This window comes from Lithobates pipiens, unplaced genomic scaffold (genome assembly GCF_037356315.1).
Source record: "Lithobates pipiens isolate NorthernLeopardFrog02 unplaced genomic scaffold, aLitPip1_a1.2 Scaffold_18, whole genome shotgun sequence".
Classification (NCBI taxonomy): Eukaryota; Metazoa; Chordata; class Amphibia; order Anura; family Ranidae; genus Lithobates; species Lithobates pipiens.
The window spans coordinates 578020620-578046358 of record NW_027507758.1 but is presented as its reverse complement, the minus strand read 5'-3'; the positions used below and the strand labels follow the sequence as shown (position 1 = coordinate 578046358).

The 25739-nt window shown below is 44.3% G+C and overlaps 2 protein-coding genes across 2 annotated transcripts in view; one reads left to right on the top strand and one right to left on the bottom strand.

Moving 5' to 3' along the window:
• Positions 1-11489, top strand: part of AGBL5 (AGBL carboxypeptidase 5) — a gene marked incomplete in the record, with an annotated part of 117930 nt that extends 106441 nt beyond the window's left edge. Inside the window, 3 exon segments of the mRNA XM_077489098.1 lie at positions 4945-5108; positions 6347-6456; positions 9829-11489. Coding sequence (XP_077345224.1) covers positions 4945-5108; positions 6347-6456; positions 9829-9906 — 352 coding nt within the window.
• A 6326-nt stretch (positions 11490-17815) lies between these two features.
• On the bottom strand, positions 17816-24609 carry OST4 (oligosaccharyltransferase complex subunit 4, non-catalytic). Its single transcript, XM_077489097.1, has 3 exons — positions 24514-24609; positions 21590-21731; positions 17816-18004 (listed from the first exon to the last, which is right to left on the bottom strand). Exon 2 carries the CDS (start codon positions 21728-21730, stop codon positions 21617-21619), a length of 114 nt encoding a protein of 37 aa, XP_077345223.1. The 5' UTR covers position 21731; positions 24514-24609; the 3' UTR covers positions 17816-18004; positions 21590-21616.
• Positions 24610-25739: the final 1130 nt, after the last annotated feature.

The window sequence follows — 25739 nt, the reverse complement described above, 5'->3', positions numbered from 1 at the left end:
ATAGTCTATCACCTCTTCAATCAATCATGAATGCTGCTGCCAGACTCATCCACCTTACCGATCGCTCTGTGTCTGCTACTCCTCTCTGTCAATCCCTCCACTGGCTTCCGCTCAGCCAAAGAATTCAATTAAAAATACTAACAACTACTTACAAAGCCATCCACAACTCAGCCCCCAGCTACATCACTAGCTTAGTCTCTAAATACCAACCTACTCGTTCTCGTCATTCCTCTCAAGACCTCCTGCTCTATAGCTCCCTCGTCACCTCCTTCCATGCTCGCCTCCAGGACTTTTCCAAAGCCTCTCCAATCCTATGGAATGCCCTACCCCAATCTGTCCGCCTATCTCCTACTTTATTAGCTTTTAGACGATCCCTGAAAACCCTTCTCTTCAGAGAAGCCTACCCCACCCACACCTAACAACTGTATTTTCATTATCTCCATCAGCTCATCCCCCACAGTTATTACCTTTTGTTTCAACTTGACCCTCCCTTCTAGATTGTAAGCTCTAATGAGCAGGGCCCTCTGATCCCTCCTGTATTGATTTGTATTGTAAGTGTACTGTCTGCCCTCATATTGTAAAGCACTGTGCAAACTGTTGGCGCTATATAAATCCTGTATAATAATAATAATAATAATATATATAATATGTATGTGTGTGTGTGTATGTGTGTGTGTATATATGTATATATATATATATATATATATATATATATATATTACTGTACGTGATTCTGCACTTCCGCTTAGAGGGCGTGATTACTCACAGCAAAAGCTGATCTGTGGTTGCTGGGCAATGGATGTCTGCCAGATCCCCCCCCCCGAGCCCCCTGATCATTGGTTAGAGACACATAACACAGCTCTGCCTGGACAAACAAGTCAGATTTCCATTCTGACAGAGGGAAAGGGATGGATTTTGTGTCCTTGCCAAGCAGAGAATAAAATATATCACTTCCCTTATTAAAAGCACCTCACACAGTACACAAAACACTGGCTAGGCAGACAGTTCACCCTTTGATCACCCTAGATGTTTAACCCCTTCCCAGCCACTGTCATTAGTACATTGACAGTACATATTTTTAGCACTGTTCACTGTATTAGTGTCACTGGTTACCACAAAGTGTCAGTTAGTGTAAGATTGTCCGCTACAATATTGCAGTCCCGCTATTAATGGCTGATCGCCGCCATTACTAGTATAAAGAAAACAATTCCAGTATATATCCCATAGTTTGTAGACACTATAACTTTTGTGCAAACCAGTCAATATACGCCAATTGGGATTTTTTTTTTTACCAAAAATATGTATCGGAATACACATGGCCTAAATTAATGAAGAAATTAGATTTTTTTTTAACCACTTTAAGACGAGGCCTTTTTTGGAACTTTTTGTTTGCAAGTTTAAATTTGTATTTTTTGCCAGAAAATTACTTAGAACCCTCATACATATATATATATATATATATATATATATATATATATATATATATATATATATATATATATATATATATATATATATATATATATATATATATATATATATAATATAATATACATATTATTATTATTTTTTTACGCAGGGACCCTAGAGAATAAAATGGTGGTTGCAATATTTTATGTCACACCGTATTTGAGCAGTGGCCTTACAAACGCAATTTTTTGGATAAAAAATACACTCTTTTGAAAAAAAAAAAACAGTTAAGTTAACCCAATTTTTTTTGTATAATGTAAAATATGATGTTGCGCCGAGTAAATGGATACCTAACATGTCATGCTTCAAAATTGCGCATGCTCGTGGAAAGGCGACAAATTACGGTATTTAAAAATCTCCATAGGCGACGCTTTAACCTTTTTTACAGGTTACCTGTTTAGAGTTACAGAGGAGGTATAGTGCTAGAATTATTGCTCTCCCTTTAATCTCCCGATACCTCACGTGTGGTTTGAACACTGTTTACACATCTTTTGTAAGACCCCTTTCACACTGAGGTAATTTTCAGGCGTTCTAGCGCTAGAAATAGCCTCTGAAAAGTGCCTGAAATCTTCCTCCCATTCTGTACAGTGAGTGATTTCACACCCGGGAGGTGCTCTTGTGGGACATTAGAAAAAGTCCTGTAAGCAGCATCTTTGAGGCGGTTTGGGAGCGCTGTATACAGTGCTCACAAAATGCCCTGCCCATTGCAATGAATGGGCAGCGATTCTGAATCGACTGAAAATCGCTTTCGTAGTGCCGAAACACAGGAGTTTTTAACCCCTTCTTTGGGGTTAAAAGCGCTATACTAGCAGCTGAAAAGCAGCACAAGCTTGCCTCTTAAACAGCAGTAAAGCGCCGCTAAAACAAGCAGCGCTTTACCACTAACGGCCAGCGCTTTCTGTGTGAAAGCAGCCTTATAGAAATCAGCATGACAGTGCCTCTTTATTGAAAGATCTGCTGTCAAAAAGACCTCAGATCATACATTTACATTTAAAGGGGTTGTAAACCCTCATTAGTTTTTTTGGTTTTTAAATAACAATCATGTCATACTTACCTTCACTGTGCAGTTCGTTTTGCAGAGTGGCCCCGATCCTCCTCTTCTGGGGTCCCTCAGTGGCGCTGGTAGCTCCTCCCCGCATCCAGTGCCCACGTTGGAGAAGGCTCTCCTAAGGTGGACACCCGTGTGGGCGCGCTCTCGAGTTCTGTCAATCAAAAGGGATGGGGCAAGGCCATGGCTCCATGTCTGAATGGACACAGGGAGCTGCGGCTCGGCTCAGGTGCCCCCATAGAAAGCTGCTTGCCATGGGGGCACCCAACAGGAGAGAGGGGCCAGAATCACAGAAGAGGGACCCGAAAAGAGGAGTACTGCACAGAGGAGGTGATTATAACATGTTTGTGATTTTTAACTAAAAATCACTTTAACCCTTTCACCGCCAGTTCTGTACGTTGTATGGACCTAAAGGCGGGGGGGTATTACACATAATCCAGTGGCTGCAGCCAGCTAGATCGTGTGTTAAAACTGAAAGGCAGACTCTTGCCTGTCAGATGAGAGCATTCAGGCGGCTCCGATTGTTCTCAGACACCCTCGGTACCGGCACTAACCCCCCAAACCCACGCCCCACCATACTTACCGGGCTCCACTTGCCCATTGGGGGGCCCAAGATCTCCATGGCGGGTAGAGGGGAAGGAGAAGTGTGGACACACATCCACTCTCCTCCCCTTCTTCTTGTGACCCGGGTCAAGCTCTCGGTGTCTCCAGCTCGCTTTACAGAGAAAGGATGTTTTGCAATGCAATCTGCATTGGAGCAATGGAGTACAGGGGAGACATGCAGGATCTTTTAGACCCTGCATATCTTAATAAACAGAACCTGTCACCTAAAAAATCACCACATAGGAGGCTGTTTGTTCCCTATCTAATGGGGAAAAGAAAAGTTAAAAAAAAAATAATTACACCAAGCACACAAAATATCCCCCCCCCCCAAAAAAAAATGTAGAGGGCCCCCCACCCCCCACATATACACATGCATGAACGTAAACGCATGTGTCCGGGCGCCTACTTGTGAAAACGCTGATTGCGATACACATGTTACATATCGCCACGTACGCTGGAGTGAGAGCGATAATTTGAAGCATCGCCTATAGAAAGGGTACTGAAGTTTGTCGCGATTTCACGGCCACACATAAATTTAAGGTTTGGCATGCTGAGTATCTATTTACTCAACACAACCTTGTCTTTTATGTTTTACAAACTTGGGTAATTTATTGTGTTTATTTGCCATAAAAGTCAGTGTTTTTTTTACTGAAATTTTGCATGTCCTAGTAGACCTTTGTGGTAATATCACGTGACAAAAAAAGACCACTATTTTATTCTCTAGGGTGTTTGCTTTCAGAAAATATATAATATTTGTGGGTTTTGTGTAATCTTCAGGCCTAAAATTATTTTTTTAAACGTGTGCAAAAAAACGCAAAAACGGTTCTGGCAGCGAAAGGGTTAAAGGAAACCTGCGTAGGCTGCCATTACTGGGCTTTAAAAAAAAAAAAATACTTGTTGTCTGGCTGTTATGTTGATTCAGTGGTTTCAGTGTGACAAGTAGTAGATCCAAAGTTCTGTGTGCCTCAGACTACACTAGCTGCAAGCTTGTTTTACGTCCTTGACTCTTGGCACTGGAGCCAGGGATAGCCAAAGAAGGACCTCAGCAATCACAGCCTTGATGTTTCTTTTTGCTTGCTTTATGAATTTAAAAAAAAAAAGTTTTTTTCATTTCATAAATTCTTTGAGTTTCAAAAAATAAGTACAGAGGTACAAAAATGAAGAAGTCTGATAGTATGTACATGTAGCATATGTGTAGTGAGATAAGGTAGCCAACAGCGATGTACAGCGAGATATACTGTATGTAAGTTGTGGAACAGAGTTGACACGGTAACAATAAGCACGTTTCTTGCGGTGCACGATACAATATGGATTACATATGCAGCACATTCAACAAGCTTCTACCTATAAACCTAATTCTACGATGGTATACAGAAGAGAAAAGAAAAGGAAGAAGAGGGGTGGGAGGCCCTTGACCAAGGTGCTAAGGCAATGTGGAGGCTATTGTTACAACTTCAACAGTCGCAGGTCTAAATTGCATGGGAGATACCTCGACACCCATGGTTCCCATACTCTACGATATGTAGACATTTTACCTTGAAGTCTAGCAGTGAGTTTCTCATTGGAGTCCAGTAAACTTGGGTTTTGACTTCAGAAGCAGATACGTACGGTGAGAGCCATGCCTTCGCAATCACAGCTTTGTGGGTTTAAGGATGTGCATCATGGGGGTGAACAGAGACTTGGTTCCTCTGGCTTTCAATTGAGAAGGGCCTCCAAGGGGGTTTGGTGGAAGAGGGTTTGGCTCGTCATGGATGTTTTTAATACAGCTGAAATCCCAGTATACTTTTGCTAGTCATATATTTCACTCTCGACCTCTCTTATAGGTCTCTGGAAAGTTTGGGTGTGCGTCCCAGCCGGATCCCAGTCCGGAGGAATGGGCTACTGCATACCCAGAGCCTCGTCCATGTCACCAATGAGCGGGATTCCCCCATCCTCAGAGTGTGGAAATACACTGCGGACCAGACCCTGAAACACTGTGCGCTCACAGGTAAGGTACAGTGTGGTGTCTGAAATGTAATCTGCATTCCTAATGCTAGAGGCGAGGTACAACTCAGTATATAGAATCTACTCTACATTCTAAATGGTAGATTGTGAGGTACAGCACAGTGTATAGAATGTACTCTACATTCTGAGTGGTAGATGGTGAAGTACAGCACAGTGTATAGAATGTACTCTGCATTCCCAGTAATAGGAGTTGCAGTACAGCATAGTATGTAGAATGTACTTTGCAATTCCAGTGGCAGGGGGTTAGGTACAGCATAGTTTATAGAATGTATCTTGCAGTCCCAGTGGCAGGGGTGAGGTACAGCATAGTATATAGCATGTACTTTGCATTACCAGTAGAAGGGGGTGAGGTACAGCATAGTATATAGCAAGGATCCTCAAACTATGGCCCTCCAGCTGCCGCGAAACTACACATCCCATGAGGCATCGTAAAACTCTGACATTCACAAACATGACTAGGCATGATGGGAATTGTAGTTCCTGAACAACTGGAGGGCCATACTTTGAAGTCCCATGGTATATAGCATGTACTTTGCATTACTAGTAGGAGGGGGTGAAGTACAGCATAGTATATATAGCATGTACTTTGCATTCCCAGTGGCAGAGGGTGAGGTACAGTACAGCATATATATTGTACTCTGCATCTTCAGTAGTAGGGGGTGAGGTACAGCTCAGTGTATGGAATGTACTCTGCATTCCCAATAGTAGAAGGTGAAGTGCAGCACAGTGCATGGAATATAGTCTACATTCCGAGTGGTAGATGGTGCGGTAAAGCACAGTGTATGGAATGTTCTCTACATTCCAGATGGTAGGTAGATGGTGAGGTACAGCACACTGTATGAAATGTACTCGGCATTCTCAGTGGTAGGGGGTGAAGTACAGCACATTGTATAGAATGTATTCTGCAAGCTGCAGCCTCTTTTACCCTATGACAGCCAGACACCTGCTGCGGCTGGACGACAGACTGAATCCCTAGAAGGCAGACTGTTTGCGTCCTGAGCATTCATCCCCGAGAGCATACTGCTGTATACATTAGCCATACTAGGTGCACTGTCCAGCCCTGTTCAGCCGCAGAAGCTGTCAGACTGCTGGCAGCTGTGTTCTCTGCCCGCACCTAAACCCCAGTGTGCATGGGGGCTAGAAGGAAGGGAGGAAAGAGAAAATGGTAAGGGAAGTGCCTAGAGCAATATATGTTCTGATTATTTTCTCATTCTTTGACAGATCTGGCAGCGGTGACGTCTAGTCTGACAGTGTGCTCAGTGCCACTTCTTCGCACCAAAACCGAGGATCCTCTGTTCATCTGTGAGCCTGGCAAAGAGATGGGAGAGGAGGTAATGTGTGACATTTATATATCATCTATACAATGCTCTCCATCTTCCTTCCATAAGGAAAGATTCTACCAGTAAGGCCAAAATGTCAAATGTGCCACATCCTAATGAAGTACAAAGAAGAAAGAGATTTGGAAGGGACTTTAAAGACACCAATATGGACACAGACTGTAGTCAAATATAGAAAAGTTTATTTATACATGCAATTTAAAATAGACATTGGGAGTAAAAGAGCATGCATACAGAGTACATGTTACATGTAAATAGAAAAAATGTAAACAATTCTATTCCATAGCACCCCAAAGGGGACCCCTATGCGTTTTAACTCACTGAGTCTTCTTCAGGGGGTTCTTTGTTTAGGGATACAGTGAATGGATGCTACAAGATAAATATCAGTTAATGACATGCACATGAAAAATCATATGCAGGCAACCTACATACAATTTTTCATTCTACACATTTTAAGATACACCTACATGATTGATATTTGTTTTTTGTATGCATATAATTATTCTTTTTCTGTGCATGTCATTAATTGGTATTTGTCTTGTAGTATCCATTCACTGTAACCCCTAAACAAAGAAACCCCTGAAGAAGACTCGAGTTGAAACGCATAGGAGCTCCCTTTGGGGGGCCATGCTCCTTCAAAGAATGTAACTGTTTACATTTTTTTCTGTTTATATGTAACATTTACTCTGCATGCATGTTCTTTTATTCTCAATATCCATTTTAAATTGTATGTATAAACTTTTCTATATTTGATTACACTCTGTGTCCACATCAGTGCCTTTAAAGTCCCTTCCATTTTCTTTGTACTTCCTTCCATAAGAACCTGTCTGTTGGTAATTGTCCCTATTGTGTATGGCAGTGCAGTTAAGGTCGGTACCATTTATGATATCCCACTACAGCTCATCACAAACAATCTTCTTAATATTGATCTGCAACTATATAGTGCATCCTGCCTGATGGAATACAAATTGATTGGATAGATTAAGGGGGTCCTCCTATTACATCCAAATTTGTTAGTGAACCCTTATGGACTTTATAGCCACCATAATACGCAGGTATCCATATAAAAAGATTATAGCAATGTGACCAGGTTGTGTAACCATAAATGTCCATCCACACATGGCAACCTCCACAAGGAAATTAGAAGCAAAATCCAGCAGGAGCTACAGAGTATAAAAGAGAAGAGAGGCGACTAAGTGTAGCAATATGTTGCTAAATGTTGTACCTTCATTAACCACTTAAGGACCGCTCACCATCGTTATACATCGGTACTTTGTCGCTAAATACCATTGTTATGGCAGCAGCTAGCTGCCACAACCTCAGTATTTTTAAAAATGGCCGGCAGTCCTCTTTCAGATAAAAGTGGTCTCATCGATTCACCGGCAGAGATCACTTTTATCGGGGGTGGGCTCGTGGAGGCTGTTATACTGAAGGACGTCATATGACGCCCAGTCAGGATAACTGAACCACCACCCAGCCGTCATTTTGCTATAGGCTGGGCGTGAAGTGCTTTAAAGGGCCAATTTATTTATTTTTATGTAAAAAAAAAATTAAAAAAATTTCATTTAATCATTTTTATTGCATTTTAGTGTATATATGAGATCTGAGGTCTTTTTGACCCCAGATCTTACATATAGGAGGTCTTGTCCTGACTTTTCTTGTAATAGGAATAAAAGTGACCCAGTGTAAAAATAAAAAACAAAAGGGCGCTAAACCTCAAAATTGAATAATAAACTCCAATAAATAAGTGAAAAATAGTGATCATATATGAATGCGAAAAAAAGTCCACATGCACAAAATGTCTTGCAAAACGCTCTCAAACCAAGGTTTTACTGTATAGGGCAGCCATTCTCAGCCAGAGTTCCGTAGAACCCTCGGGTTCCTCCAGAGGTTGCTAGGGGTTCCTTGAGCTGTGGCTGATGAACCACCTATTTGATGGTTCAGCATCACTTAGCAAAGCCAGCAGAACAACACCAAATATCTTTTTAGCTGTCTTTAAGGGTGGCATTCTAAACACCACTTTAACCACTTCCCACCCGGCCAATGCATATATACGGCCGGGTGGGAGCCGTCTACTCCTGAGAGGCCGTTCAGGAACGTCCTTCAGGAGTAGCGGGATCGCGCGCGCTCGCGCAGCGGCGCGATCCCGACGTGCTCGTGTCACCCGGACACGGCACATCTCAGATCGGCAGGAGGGCTCTGTGATTGGCCCTCCTGATCACATGACGGCCGTGTCCAATCACGGCCATCATGTGATGTAAACAAACAGCCGGTTGCTAGGCAATCGGCTCTCCTCTCCTCACATGGAAGTCACCGCTGAGGAGAGGAGAGCAGAACGCTGCAGCCGGCTGATGATCAGTGAGTATGAGCTGTTTTTTACAGCTTTTTACTCACTGATCATCAGTGTAGTGTAAACACACAACACACCACACAGTACAAACACAGTCCCCACATATGTCCCCAAAACACACATGTCCCCAAAACATACATGTCCCCAAATAATAAAAACACATGTCCCTAATAATAAAAACATGTCCCCCACATATGTCCCACTAAAATCACATGTCCCAATGATTATCTGCACACATATGTATGTGATCACCTGCACACATATGTACATGATCATTTGCGTACATATGTCCGTGATCACACAAACCAATTATTATACACTTAACGGAATTTTTTTTACCAAAAACATGTAGCAGAATACATTTTGGCTTAAATTTATGACAAAATTTGATTTTATTGGATTTCTTTTCAAATAGAAAAAAGAAAATATTGTTTTTTTTCCAAATTTCCGCTATTTTTGCGCTTATATCGCAAAAAAAAAAAAACGGAGTCGTGAATAAATAACACCAAAATAAAGCTCTATTTGTGCGAACAAAATGATAACAATTTCATTTGGGTACAGTGTAGCACGACCGCGCAATTGTCACTGAAAGCGCTAGAGCGCTGAAAGCTGAAAATTGGGCTGGGAAGGAAGGGGGTGAAAGTGCCCTGTATTGTAGTGGTTAAGGGGGGCATTCTTCCTATTGACCACCAATATAAGGAGCATTGTTCCTATTGAGCCCTGATATGGTTTTAGTAAGGGTTCCTTGAGACATGAAAATAATTTTTGGGGTTCCTCTAGAGTTAAAAGGTTGAGAAAGCCTGGTATAGGGATTTCAGGGCTGCCATCAATGTGGTTTAAAAGTCCTTCAGAAATAAGCTGTACCCCCAGTAGGGTTCTAGTTTGTCACTGTCCCCTCAATGTCACAACTTTCTATACAGAACTTTTATCAACTGGAGAACAAGTGATCTGTACAACCAAACGCATCCAGACCTCAATGTTGACCATTCTGTTTCTCTTTTCTTTTTTTTTTTTAGAGTTTCCCGGTTGTGTCACCAGACGCCACTCGTCTCTCTCCTTATCAGAGTGTCCTGTCCTTCTGCGCGGAGGGATGATGGGGTCCACCTGTGGATCTGCAAATTTATGGTGCTACGTGGTCAGCTAAACCACCACAATGAGAATAGGACCAACAGCGCCCCACAGTGTTTTTATTCCTACACTACAACCCTCCTCCCCGGTGCCCCCTCTGTGTTGTACGGTCACTGTGGGGTTATATCATACACACTTGAGTCACATACTGTAGTCCCATCTGGTATCACTCGAGGATCTTGTCAGTGTTTTATAAGCTTATTCTGGCACTGAAGGTGTTCAATGGCCCCTCCACCCAATACTGGAAAGACATTAAAGCAGAACTAAATCCATTGATTTACCGGTTTGGCTGATGTCATAACTGATCACATGTGCAGCACCATGACAACTGCAGATCAAACAGAGGCCAAGATGGCAGCTTACTTGCCTAAAGGAAATGAGGGTTTAGTTCTGCTTTAATAAATCAGTCCATACAGTGTTATATTTCAATTTTTTATAAACACTGAAAAGCATAAATGGGTCCATAAGCGTTTTATTTTGCAGTGGTTCCAGCATCAAGGTATTCTTTTCTAAGTTCCCTGGCTGCTTTCTGTGCACCTTAGAGGAAATCGGTCTTCTGTTTGGGGCAAATTGCCAGATTCTCTTGAAAGGTAACCTTCCCCACCGATACTTACCATTTCTCCTGCTCTGTTTGGGAATGGGTTGAATGAGAAATCTATCTGTGGATTCCCCATTGATGAATTAGGGTTGCACCAATTTTGTTTTTACCGGCAGATACGACTACCGGTACTTTCGGTCAAGTACTGGCTGATACCTTTGCGGTGTGATTTGATTTCACCCCTTAAAAATGAATGGACTAAAAATTGCACTGCAAAGACTCAAATGCGATTTGAACAGGAATGCGGTGCAATTCCTGTTGGATGCGGTTTTCCCTACCGCTCTGGTGTGAGCCTAGTATAGAAAGACAGGTAAGCTCCATCTAAGAAGGGCAGCAATGGGTAAATAGTTTATTAAAAAAGATTGTTATCACAGCTCACATGTTAAAAGTACATAATATATCTTGCAGGTCAAATCCAAAACCACGGCCGCTTGCGGTGCTCACAGGGCTGGCGGTCCACCCCCAAGCTGACATCACTTTTGCCCTATACCCACAGGGACTCCTGGAACTTCCTACATCTTCTCCTGCCCTGTGAGCACTGTAAGAGGCCGTGGTTTTGGATTCGACATGCAAGATATATTATGTACTTTTAATATGTGAGCTGTGATAACATAACCTAAACTGTTTACCCATTGCTGCACTTCTTAGATGGAGCTTACATGTCTTTCTATATTGTATACTTCTAATATATGAGTTGTAATAACAACATTTTTAATAAAGTGTTTGCCTATTGCTGCACTTGGTGCTTCCCTGTCTTTCTATACTGGAATCAGACAGGAGCAGTGGGGGGAACCGCATGCATTCTGGACAGGAATCGCACTGTATTCCTATGAAAATCGCATGTGATTCTTTGCAGTGAGATTTGAGCCCATTCATATTCTATGGGCTCAAATTGCACCACAAAAGGTATTGGTTTTGGGTATCGGAAGCATTTGCATGAGCATTTGTGCAAGTACCGTATATACTCGAGTATAAGCCGAGATTTTCAGCCTCTTTTTTGAGGCTGAAAGTGCCCCCCTCGGCTTATACTCGAGTCATCGCTGTCTGCCCGCTCGATCAGCGTGTCGAGCAGACAGACAGCGGCCATTCTGATTCAAAAGCCGCGCCTCCGGCTCCCCCTTCGCCTGTGATAGGCGGAACACTGAATTTCCCAGCAGCCTGTGTTCCGCCTATCACGGACTTCGTATCATCCTCGTACTACGGACGAGGATGATACGACGTCTGTGATAGGCGGAACACAGGCTGCTGGGAAATTCAGTGTTCCGCCTATCACAGGCGAAGGCGGCGGCGCAGCTTTTGAATTTTACAATGGCCGCCGACGAACGAAGAGGGCACGGGACGGAGGCAAGGCACAGGACGGCACGGCACGGGACGGGACGGGACGGGACCGGAGGCAAGGCATGGCGGCGAGGCACGGCGGCGAGGCACGGAGGCAAGGAGGCTCGGCACGGGACGGAGGCTCGGGACAAAGGCTCAGGACACAGGTAGGCTGGACACACACACACACACACACACACACACACACACACACACACACACACACACACACACACACACACACACACAGGGATGGATGGATGGATGGAGACACACACACACAGGGATGGATGGACGGACACACAGGGATGGACGGACACACAGGGATGGACGGACACACAGGGATGGACGGACACACACACAGGGATGGACAGGCATGTCTTACCCTCGGCTTATACACGAGTCAATAAGTTTGCCAGTTTTTTTGGGGGTAAATTGGGGGCCTCGGCTTATATTCGGGTCGGCCTATACTCGAGTATATACGGTACTCGGGATTGGTGCATCCCTAGGATGAAGGGATCTTTTTCCTGCTGGCTATTGCATTCTTATAGCCAGCTCTTGAATACCTGGGCAGTGGCTGCATCTAGTCATATGCACTCACCAATTGCCTAACAATTTTGTGTCCGATTGTTTACATTTTCAGATCAAAGGTTTTCAGGTGGTAGGGTGCTGACAGGGCCACCTACTGACTGAATTTTGAATAGTTCATCAGAAACTGGCCAAAATATGCCAGGTGTTTGGCTAGATTAAAGTGATAGAAAAGGTTATACTTACCTGCTCCGTGCAAGAATTTTGCACAGAGCAGCCCCAATCCTACTCTCATTGGGTGCCCCTCCAGTGCTCCTGGCCCCTCCCCTTCATTGGGTGCCTCCACGGAAAGACGCTTTTCATGGGGGGGGGGGTGGATTTGATTGACAGCAGTGGGAGCCATTGGGGAGAGAGACAGCTGCTGGGTTCGTGCATATCGCTGGATCGGATAGACTCGGGTAATAACGAGGAGGAGGAGGAGGGGGGGGGGGGGGGGGGGGCTGGGGGCAGAAAAGAAGTTTTTTTCACCTTTAATGCACAGAATGCAATAAGGTGATGAACCTTGAGACTTTCCAACCACTTTAAGTACCTTTTTACTCTTATTAACAGTAGGTGATTGAAGCACACCGTGTATTTTACTGCATGGTCAGCTTTATTGGTAGTCTCCCCCTCACTGCATGACAATTTCTCCGTCACATGTGCGGCACCGGCCAATCAGAATCCATGTAGCCCGTCCTGTCACTGCGTTTGAATAGGAGAGAAAGCCACAAAGATTTCAAATCCCCTGACTGGTAAAGCAGCTGTACTATCTTTTAGAATGGGAGATCATCCCATTCCAGGTTAGCATGACCAGGTGCGATGAGGACGGGGTCCAGTGTAAGTTCACCATACAGATTTTCTGTAAAGATGAACTTACACTTTAAGTGACACTCTATAGTAGTCCCTTTTACCCCTTCCTGGCAGCTACATAAAAGGTTATGTAGGGGGGAGGTGAAGGAGCTGGGCCAGCACAGAGAGTAATTAGACATTCACAGAAGAGGAGAGACCTGTGATGTGCAAGGAGAGAGGGGACTTTGCTAAAGAGCAGACTCTTCTGGAGTAGTCAGTTTTACTAGTTTAGAAGCACATTGCAAGTCAAAAAACTTAATTTATGGGGTGGAAATTAGCTGCTAGAAAACATTTAAAATAGTTTTTTTGTACCTGTATCTTGTAATTTTTTATTTGGTGACAGGATCTCTTTAAAGTAAAGTATGTGGGCTGACTAGATCAGTTTCAGGTGGACATGTTTAGTCAACCAGTTCTGTGACTTTCTTGGCTTCATTTTTATCACAATGCCTCTCAGAGCCGGATTATCCATCGGAGAAGAACCAGATTGTCATTTGGCCTTCTGATGGCCTTAGCAGAACTGTGAGTGTTGGTGGGGAAGTTTCACCTCTGGAACCAGTTAGCCAGCAATTTCAGTATGAGTTTTGGGTGGAGTTGGCCTCTAGTGAAGGATGCAGAAGGTGATACTTTAGTCATGAATCTGACTCTAAACTGTGTTTACACAACCTGTTTTTATAGAGCGCGGTCTCTGACCTCACAAACTTTTTCTATAACCTCCAGCTCTGTGAACTCCTCAATTCCCACTTGGAAAACACTTTTGTTTGAAATGTTTTATCTGATACTTTTCCTGTTTCTAAGTTTGATATATTGATGGCTCCTTTTCGAGTGATTTTATCTCCACCTTGTAAATAAGAGATTCACAGACAATCTTGTGAAGAATTTTAATATTGTCATGTGTTTTTATGTACTTTGCAGTGGCCAATCGAATGCAATATATTTAAATAAAGTTGTATTTAATTGTGCCCTCTGTCCTGTGTTTCTGTTAAAGTAGATACAAACTCTACCAATGAACTTCTTGATTTACTCCTTTAAAAGGGATTGTAAAGCTTTGTTTAAAAAAAAAAAAAAAAAAAGTCATACTTACCTCCACTGTGCAGTTCGTTTTGCACAGAGTGGCCCTGAACATCCTCTTCTGGGGTCCTTCAGTGGCGCTTCTGGCTCCTCCCCGCATCGAGTGTCCACACCGGAGAAGTGCTCTCCTTGGTGGACACCCGTGTGGGCGTGCTCCCGAATCCTGCATTCTGTGAATGGACACAGATGCAGGACTCAGCCCCGCCCCCATCATTGCATTTGATTGACAGCAGCGGGAGCCAATGGCTGTGCTGCTATCAGTCTATCCAATCAGGACATGAGACACCAGCTAGAGCTGGCATGGTCATTACCGGCCGAAGAATGAAAGCGTTCAGGTAAGTAAAATGGGGGGGGGGGGGGGGGGGGGCTGCAGCATTAGAATATTTTTCACCTTAATACATAGAATGCATTAAGGAGAAAACCCAGGAGGGTTTACAACCCCTTTTAATGGTCCTTGAAAGAGTTTTATTTTTTACTAAATTGAAAAATTGCCTTTTGATTCTGCCAAAAATCTTGTCAGCTGGCATCTTAATTTTGCTGTTACATTGTTTGAAGCTATCTCTGAGGACTACAAAACCACATCCCTCTGTTATTAAGAGGAGGGGTGCAGAGCATTGTCGTATGATTTGTTGTCTTGATACAGGGGGAGATTTACTAACACGAGTGCGCACAAAACATTTTTTGTAGCTGTGCATAGTAACCAATCGGCTTCCAGGTTTTATTGTCACAGCTTAACTGAACATGCAAAAGTTAGAAGCTGATTGGCTGCCATGCACAGCTGCACCAGTATTAATAAATCTCCTTTAAGTGAATGTTGCCACTTGAGGACAGGGGTGACCAACCTTTTGAAGAGTGAGGGCCACTTTAGCAACTTGGTAACTGGTTGTGGGCCACAATGAGCCTAGCGGGCGGATGATAGATGTGTCCACTCTGCATATGCAGAGCAGACATGGACACAGCCCACTCTACTCTATGGGCCTTCCGATCTGATCCACCCAGACAGAAGGGGCCAGATCCCCTGCTGTTTTTTTAAGCGGATCGAATTGGAGATAAGCAGATGTAAACGGACACGAGGATATTGCTTTTGGGCGTAGTGTGCTGCAGGCAGCAGTATAACTCCTCTACATCTCATGTTACCCTAATTCTGTTGTGTCTCCCTCCCCTCAGTTGGCATTGCACTGTGACATCCCACATAGTAATGAATATGGCTCTGTGTCCCGTGATGTACAATTAAGAAAATAGGATTTTTATAACTGCTTACATGGCTCTGTGACCCGTGATGTACTTCAAAGAAAAGGATTTTACAGTTAAGTCGTTATAAAAATCCTATTTTTTCGCAGAAGGCAGTTTAACAAGACTTGTGGCCACTCATTAAAATTAGAAGAAAAGAGGTTTAACCTTAAACTTCATAGAGGGCGCTTTACGGTAAGAGCGTCAAGCATGTGGAATTCCCTTCCACAGGCGGTGGTTTCAGCAGGGGGCATCGATAGTTTCAAGAAACTTATCTGATAAGCAACTGAACGACCACAACATACAGGGGGTATACAAGGTAATACTGACATATAATCAGGCACATAGGTTGGAGCATCTTTTTTCAACCTCACCTACTATGTAATGCAGCCACATGTAAGGACTGATTCATTCCAATATAATAGTGTTGAAGTCAGAAACTGGCCCCTTTTTTTTTTTTTTAGGAAAATAGTACTGAAAACTAGTAGTATGCCTATGCAGAGAAAAGGAACAGGTTAATATAATTAGCCCATCAGGGCTTATTCACATTTAGGCCCCGTTCACATTGGTGCGATCTGACATGTCAAATTGGAGCCTATTGCTGGCAATAGGAGTGTCTCAGTTACTGTACTACTTTTGATGACTTCAGGGGCGATTTCAATAAACATCTGTGCATGAAACCACACAGATGTCATTCAAATCGCCCCTGAAGTCAGGCTAAAGTGCGGTTTTGAAATCGTTCGAGTTCGGATGAACTTGCACAATTTCAGAGCCGTGCTCCATGTGAACAAGGGCTAATGGTCATTCCTAAATGGCACCCCAAGGGACACATGGCACAGCCAGAAATGCTACATACACCATTTCTGATACAATGCATTGCATTAGGCAGCTCATTCAAATGACTTGGCTGCCTTAACACAAGTGTGCCACTACCGCAATAGTGTGAAAGGGTCCTCCTCAAAGTATGTTTACCCCTTTTCACTCATCTGACCTGTAAAGGCTGACTTTTTTTTTATCATTATCCATCAAGATAAAAAGCATTGTGTGTAGAAGCCTCCCTAATACTTAGCTGAACCCCCTTTTGATCCAGCGATGTCCACAAATGCTTTGGAAGACCAGGACTCTCCCTCCCAATTGGCTAAGCCACAGCAGTAGCGCCATTGGTGTCCATCAAACTCGGCCAGTGAGGAGAGAGAAGGGAGCTGGGCTTAGGCTCAACTCTGTGTCTGAATGGATACATAGAGCTGTAGCTCGGGTGCCCCCCATAGCAAGCTGCCTGCTATGGGGGGCACTCGACAGGAGGGGGGAGCCAGGAGATCCAGCCAGGGACCCGAGAGGAGGATCTGGGCTGCCTTATGCATAACCACTGCAACAGAGCAGGCAAGTATAACATGATTTTTTTTTTGTAATTAAAATAACAGACTTTACAATCACTTTAACCAAAGCAGTTCTATACTTACTGACTTCTTGAACAATATTCGAAATTAACAGTGATGCAAGCACCGTGCTTGCACCACTCTTCTAAACTTAAAAATTGAGTAGTAGAGGATGCTCCTTAGTAACAAAAAAGCCAAAATGCAAGATTCCCCACACATTCATTGACATGGCTGTAGCAATACCGGGTGCTGTAATGACCCCTGGCTGGAAACCGTAGAAGTGTCACTTGCCTGGGGAAGGGGCCTTGCGTGGCTCCGAAAAGTTGCTGTATGTGCACCATGTGAATAAAGCTTTGAACCCTTTTGAGGCATCCTTGGTATGCTGATATTTCTCCACGCTAAGTAACAAAGGGCTATGCATGAGAGCTGGAGCTGCATGCTCTGATTTCTCTGCAGCCCCCTCCCCCCCAGCTCAGGTTAGAGCAGACAGAGGTTGTTAACCCTGCAGGCTCTGCTTGTGTAGTGTGATCACTGCACGGGCAGAGAAAGATGTGGGCTGTTTGCTGCCGGACTTCCTATTTGGGATGACAGTGTCTCTGCTGAACTGAAATCCAGACTGAGGCAAGGTGCCAAGTGTTGTTCAGAGACTCTACCCCCAGTCCTATGAGCTGGCAGAATTAAAAGGAGAATAAGCAGTCATCTGACCACTGGGAATTGGGGGGGGGGGGGGGGGGGGGGGAAGGGGGTATTTGAGTTTTCAAATAAATAATATGCTTATTCAATTGGTACACTTTGCCATTAAGTTTAGTGTGGATTGAGTTTATAACTACTTGAACAATGATCAAATTACAAAGCAGGCGAGAATGGGTGTATAGAGAATATATCCCTTCTCATTGGGATACCTTTATTTTCTCAATCTACATATCAAAAACAGAGATCTAAACAAGGTAACAATGGTCGGACATCGCCATCACAGAAGATATGTACAGGCAGAGGTGTGCCACTGGAATGCGAGCTTCATACTGGCTGTGATCACATGAGAACCGCCAAACATCAGACCTGGAAAATGAACACAGATTCATCACTTATAGGACCAATAAACTGTTTTCTAGCAGTTATTAAAAGACACATTGGGGTTGATTTACTAAAACGGGAGTGTCCAAAATCTGGCACAGCTTTGCATACAGTGAGGGAGAAAAGTATTTGATCCCCCTGACAAAGAAATGATCAGTCTATTAATGGTAGGTTTATTTTAAGTGAGAGACAGAACAAAAATATCCAGAAAAACATGTTTCAAAAAAAATGTATAAATTGATTTGCATTTTAATGAGTGAAATAATTATTAAATCCCCTATCGGCAAGATTTATGGTTCCCAGGTGTCTTCTATACAGGCAATGAGCTGAGATTAGGAGCACTCTTAAAGGGAGTGCTCCTAATCTCATCTTGTTACCTGTATAGAAGTCACCTGTCCACAGAAGCAATCAGATTCCAATCTCTCCACCATGGCCAAGACCAAAGAGCTGTCTAAGGATGTCAGGGACAAGGTTGTAGACCTACACAAGACCATCTCCAAGCGGCTTGGTGAGAGGTTGACAGTTGGTATGATTATTTGCAAATTGAAGAAACAAAATAATCACCCTTGGTCTGGGGCTCCATGCAAGGTCTCACCTCATGGGGTTTCAATGATCATGAGAGCGGTGACAAATCAGCCCAGAACTACACTGGAGAATCTTGTCAATGATTTCAAGGCAGCTCGAACCATAGCCACCAAGAAAACCATTAGTAACACACTACACAGTGAAGGAATGAAATGCTGCAGCGCCCACAAGGTCCCCATGCTCAAGAAAGTGCATGTACAGGCCCATCTAAAGTTTGTTAAAGCGGTCCTCCACCCTGAAGTGGAAGTTCTGCTCATCTGATCCCTCCCCCCCTCCGGTGCCACAAATCGGCATAATAATCCAGGTATCTGCACCCACTTACGGGACAAGACCCCCGCAAATGCCCCGCCCCCCCCGTTGTGTTCTGGGAAACGCACAGTTCCCAGCGGGACCAGCAGAGACATGCAGCGTGACTCGCGCATGCGCAGTAGGGAACCGGGCAGTGAAGCCGCAATGCTTCACTTCCCGATTCCCTGACAGTGGATGGCGGCGGGGGCAGCAGAGAGATGAGCGATCGCTCGTCATCTGCCGCCAACATCGCTGGACCCTGGGACAGGTAAGTGTTAATTTATTAAAAGTCAGCAGCTGCAATATTTGTAGCTGCTGGCTTTTAATATTTTTTTTTAAAGGCGCAGAACCGCTTTAATGAACATCTGAATGATTCACAGGAGAACTGGATGAGTATTGTGGTCAGATGAGACCAAAATCAAACTCTTTGGCATCAACTCAACTCGCCGTGTTTGGAGGATGAATGCTGCCTATGACCCCCCCCAAGAACACCATCCCCCACCGTCAAACATGAGAGGTGGAAACATTATGCTTTGAGGCGTTTTTTCTGATAAGGGGGCAGAAGAATCTCACCGCATCACAAGGTACGATGGACAGGGCCATGTACCATTAAATCTTGGGTGAGAACCTCCTTCTCTCAGCCAAAGCCATATTAAGGTCCTGGAGTGGCCTAGCCAGTCTCCAGACCTTAATCCCATAAAAAATATATGTGGAGGGAGCTGAAGGTTTGAGTTACCAAATAGCCTCAAAACCTTAATGACTTGGAGAGGATCTACTAAGAGGAGTGGGAAAATCCCTCCTGAGATGTGTGCAAACCCAGTGGGGCTAACTACAAGAAACGTCTGACCTGATTGCCAACAAGGGTTTTTCCACCAGGTACTAAGTCATGGGTTTTGGGAAGGAGTCAAATACTTATTTCACTCATTAAAAAGCTAATTTATAACTTTTTTCTGGATATTTTTGTTGTTGTCCTGTCTCTCACTGTTAAAATAAACCTGCCATTAAAATTATAGACTGATCATTTCTTTTTTTTAAAGTGTTTGTTTATAAAAAAAAAAAAAAAGGTGCATACAGAAAGTCACAGCATTGCAGCCGCTACAGTAACAGAACAGGAACAAAAAAGGTTGAATTTCGTCAGAGATGAATGCACAAGACATAGCTTGTCTAACTACACCAACATATTGGTTACTATGTAAAAATATGAACAGTATACCTACTTTTCGTTTTTTTTTTTTTCCCTAAGAGCCGGTTCACACAGGGGCAGCGCGACTCAGAGGCGACCTGCACACGACTTCAGCAGTGGCTTGCAAAATGACTTCTGTATAGAAGTCAATTCAAGTTGCCCCAAAGTAGTACAGCAACCTTTTCCTAAGTCGGAGCAACTTGAGTCGTTCTTATTAGAATGGTTCCATAGTACAGAATGGAGGGCGACTTGTCAGGCGGCTAAGTCACCTGACAAGTGATCCCAGTGTGAACCGAATCTTACAGGACGAGTCGAACAAAAAAATAAAAAACCCAAAAAGAGCGAAGACTCTCTGATTACAGTGTTTATAATTGCCCCAACTTATTTGTTAATGCATAATTCCACATTTTAATACAGGTGTCCAGAGTGTATATATTTGCTCGTATTGTTCGATAGGGTTATAAGAACGGTAATAAAGGGGAGTGGTGATATTGGTTATAGAAGGTTTCCTTAATGGTTATTATTGGGGGGGGGGGGGGGGGGAATAAAGGCCCAGAGTTCTAAACTACATTCCTGTCAACCTTGGGGGATCATTTGTCAGTGGGCAAAAGTACAAAATAAGCAGGGGGATCAAATACACTTCCCCCCCCCTCACTGTGGCAACCAACCAGCTTCCAGGTTTTACTTTCAAAGCTTAATTGAACAAACTGAAGGTAGAAGCCAATTCGCTGCTATGAACAGCAAATCAAAGCAAACAATTTAATTTTTTTTTAACAATTTTGGCAAACTACAACTTAAAAAAACACACCATGCCTCTTACTAAATACCTTGGACTGTCTACTTTCCAAAAGGGGTCATTTGGGGATATTTGTACTTTCTTGGCATTTTTGGGCCTCAAGAAATGATATATCAGGATCAATTTTCAGATATATAACAGTTTGTGGACTCTATAAATTTCATGCAGACTAAATATACACCGATTTGGTTAATCTTTACCAAAGAAATTAAGCAGAATATATATTTGGTCTAAACTTAAGATTATTTATGTGCAGAAATGAAGAAAATGTGTTTTTAATTTTTTTTTCTTTTTTTTGTGTATATACACAATGAATTAACCCAGTGGTAATTAAATACAACCAAAAGAAAAGTTTTTTTTTTGTTTGTTTTTTTAGACAGAAAAGGAGGGGGGAATCAACATTTCATATGGGTAAAGTGATGCATTACCATGTAACTGTCATTCAAAGTGTGAGAGCGCTGAAATCTGAAAATTGCCCTGGGCACGAAGAGGGTGAATGTGCCCGGGATCGAAGTGGTTCAAGAGACAACATGGCAAACATGCTTTTAACTTCTTGAGATGTGCTGATTTTTTTTATGGATGGCCTTCCCAATCAAGAAAAAAAAAAAAAACACAAGAAAATTCTGTGATTTTTAAAAACATTTGATTCGCTCATCATAGCTGTCTTGCGATCCTTTGTGTCGGAGACAAATACAACTCATATACACACAGCTCTTACCCAATTTGGCATCCAGACACCAACTGCTCATTCCTGTTTCTTGGGGTTATTGACAGCCACGTAGTGATACAAGACCACCAGCAGGAAGAGGGAGACCCCCAGCATGTTGGCGAATATGGCAAGTTGCACGTCTGTGATCATCCTACAGAGAGACAGAAATGTCATCAGTCCATTCTGCACACATCACCAAAGCCATCCATCTCCAGAGATCCCCTCCTCCCTTCAGTGCCGGTGAGACACTGCCGCGGAGGTTTGTTACTTCAACATAAACTTGCCATAAAATAAAGGATCTGGAATACTCCCAGAATGATCATAGAAGGTTCCCAAGGGGGGCCTACTCATTAATGGTCACCTCCATCATCACAGGAATAAGCTCCCAAACACTGACCTTGCAGAGCTACTGTATCAGGGAAGACAAAGAGCAACATGAAGGGGTTTGAATCAGAAAGATCTGGCTCCTGGGATGGTGGAGGTGAGCAGCAGCAACTAGACCTCTCTTAGCAACATCCTGGGAGTATTCCAGTCAGGCTTCATGAAGTACATAAATGGTCTTCACCAGAGGCGGCTCTAGGCTTTGTGAGGCCTTAGGCATAACCTAGACATGAGGCCCCACTCACATCTATAATGGGGGAAAAAAAAATAATTCAAGCAATAAAAATGAATTGCATATATTAAGAGTACTGGTGTCAATGTGCTCAATCACACCAGTACTGAGAGCGCGCTGACGCCAGCGCCGAGATAGAGCACGCTGACGCCAGCGCCCCCTAGTCACATTTACCTCACATATAGCAAGGCTCTGTCCCCTCAAAGTTCAGTCTGTCGGCTGCACAGTGAAAACACAGACAGGCTGAATTTGCTCCGCCTCCATCACAGAAGCCCCGCCCTGGAAGGAGGGTAGACTCGGCGATCCTTTGCTCAGATGCTAGCTGTGCCCTGCCCTTGCACAAGAAAGGACGGACAGGCGGGGCAGGGCAGTTGACTTTCTCTATCCAGTGTTCTGACTGGAAGGACACCTGCAGTGCAGTTCCACTTCCAGTGAAGTTTTCTTGACAGGAGTGGGGTGTTACAGAGAAGAGAGGAGGCGGGCTGACTGTACTCTGAACCAGGAGGCACCTGGGACTGATGTATGAGGATAGCCAGAGGCGGCTCTTTAGGCAAAGTAGGCGGGAGCGAGGCCCCTAGGCGGGCGAGGCCTTAGGCCACCACCTACTTTGCTTAATTAGAGAGCTGCCTCTTGTCTTCACCTATAGCAAGGCTATTATTCAACTTTAAAGTGGTTGTAAAGGCAGAAGGTTTTTTATCTTAATGTATTCTATGGAAAAAGTGCAACAGATTTCTCAATGTTCGCTAAACTGTGTCGATGGAGGAATCTCCCGCTTTTTCCATCTAACTATAGAAAATCTTCAGATAATCTATAGGTGTATGGCTAGATTTACTGAATGACATATCAGTATGGATGTCACACCCCTTCCTCAAACTCAATCTTTCTAAAACTGAGCTTGTTATATTTCTTCCTTCACGATCCCCACCCTGTGAATTCACCATTAATATCAACAACACAACCATTGGCCCCTCCACACATGCCAGAGTCCTGGGTGTAATCCTTGACTCTGACCTCTCCTTCAGCCCCCATATCCAATCATTGGCTAAATCCTGCCACCTTCACCTCCGTAATATCTCCAGAATTCGACCCTTCCTGACTAATGACACCACAAAGCAACTCATTCACTCCTTGATTATTTCACGCCTTGACTACTGCAACTCTCTCCTTAATGGCCTACCCTTAAGCAGGCTATCCTCCCTTCAGTCTATTAAGAATGCTGCTCTGCCCCGTACTGCGCAGGAGCATCACTTGTGCAGTACGTAGGACAAGGAGATGCCGAAAGTCTCAGAAGATGAACGGCGCCTGTGCACTTAATAGTACCTTCTGCCCTGAGGCCAGGTTCAAGCCCCACCCTGCAAGCGGACATACGGTAGATGATGTTAAACAGCACTTAGTAAGAGGGCCGCTCGCCGCGATTCGGGCACGGCCTCGCTCTGCAATTTTTTTATTCTAACTCTATGTCCACTTGGACATGGGGCGCAGGCATCGTTCATCTTCAGAGACCTTTGGCGTCTCCTTGTCCTCCATACTGCGCTTGCGCAGTACAAGGCGGACTCTACCCAACGGGGGACATTATTAGACAAGACACCGGCACTGCACACCGCCAATCACAAGCAGCTGCTGGTCCTGAGATGCCTATGACTGGCGGCATGTAGTGACAGCTTCCTGGCGGGGCTCGATCAGAACACGCCCGAGCCTATCACTAGTGGTGAATGATGAACACAGATCCCAATGGGAGTGCTGATTGCCACTTTAAACAAGCTGCTAGCATTCTTCAAGTAGCGGTGAAGCCTGCTAGCAGCTTGCTGGTCACACTGTTATAATAAGCACAAGGCATGTGGGATAACTTCCTGTTTTGGCTATGGGACAGGAAGTGAAAGTCTCCCTAAGGACATCAGGATTACTAGTTCTACCTTAAAATCGATGGGTTTGCTCGCTTTGAATTGGTCCATATTAGGTCAATGAGGTCATCCCCATCCCTTTTTGCCACATATGATTGGAGGGGCGGGGAATTCACACGGCTGCAGCTGATTGGTCCAGTGGCCTATGACCATTTCATGCAGATAGAGGGCGCACCTTACCTCCCCACTACTCCACACCGCCCCCCAGTGTTGGGCACCGATTACAGCAGCCGCAGGGAGCTGTGCCTGAGGCCTGAATACACAGCCATGCCGAGGCACACTCACCTACCCGGAAGTTCGTCATAGACAAGTCATACATTTCTACCGGTCTTCATTATGGGGGTCCTCTAATAGTGTGAGCCCCACACAGACATGAGGCGCCATTACCTCTCCCCCTCAATATCTCAGTCTCTCATTACCTCTCCCTGGTGTCCGGCTCTTATATAATGTCTGTCAGTATCTTGCACCTCTCTGTAGAGTCTCTTCCGCTCTGGACAGACACGTCACCCCTCTGCTGCCTCTGTAGTGTCACAGTTTGCTGCCTATCACAGGATGGTGCGGAAGTGACGTTGTTGCGTACTGCGCATGCGCGATGCGTTCCAAACGCTCGCGCCGTGCGTTCCAACATAGTTTCGGCAATACAGTTCAGCGAAACCATCACATAATGTTACGGAAGTGATGTTACACACAACACAAACACGGGCCACGTTGTTGCGTACTGCGCATGCGCGATGCGTTCCAAACACTTGCGCCGTGCGTTCCAACATAGTTTCGGCAATACAGTTCAGCGTAACCATCACATAATGTTACGGAAGTGTTCGTTACAACACTAATACTTCCCTTGTTACCTAGTAGGTTTTGCATTGCTGGGACTTGTAGTGCCTATCCTGAGCTCATCCCTATCCCCATGCTTCAATGTTCAGTGTCCATCCTTATCCCCGTGCTTCAATGTTCAGTGTCCTCATCCTTATCCCCGAGCTTCAATGTTCAGTGTCCATCCTTATCCCCGTGCTTCAATGTTCAGTGTCCTCATCCCTATCCGCGAGCTTCAATGTTCAGTGTCCTCATCCTTATCCCTGTGCTTCAATGTTCAGTGTCCTCATCCCTATCCCCATGCTTCAATGTTCAGTGTCCTCATCCCTATCCGCGAGCTTCAATGTTCAGTGTCCTCATCCTTATCCCTGTGCTTCAATGTTCAGTGTCCTCATCCCTATCCCCATGCTTCAATGTTCAGTGTCCTCATCCCTATCCGCAAGCTTCAATGTTCAGTGTCCTCATCCTTATCCCTGTGCTTCAATGTTCAGTGTCCTCATCCCTATCCGCAAGCTTTAAATGTTCAGTGTCCTCATCCTTATCCCTGTGCTTCAATGTTCAGTGTCCTCATCCTTATCCCTGAGCTTCAATGTTCAGTGTCCTCATCCCTATCCCCCTGCTTCAATGTTCAGTGTCCTCATCCCTATCCGCGAGCTTCAATGTTCAGTGTCCTCATCCTTATCCCCCTGCTTCAATGTTCAGGGTCCTCATCCTTATCCCCGAGCTTCAATGTTCAGTGTCCTCATCCCTATCCCCCTGCTTCAATGTTCAGTGTCCTCATCCCTATCCGCGAGCTTCAATGTTCAGTGTCCTCATCCTTATCCCCCTGCTT

Coding starts and splice junctions, on each gene's coding strand:
- OST4 (XM_077489097.1), bottom strand. CDS start 21,730: ATGATCACAGACGTGCAACTTGCCATATTCGCCAACATGCTGGGGGTC.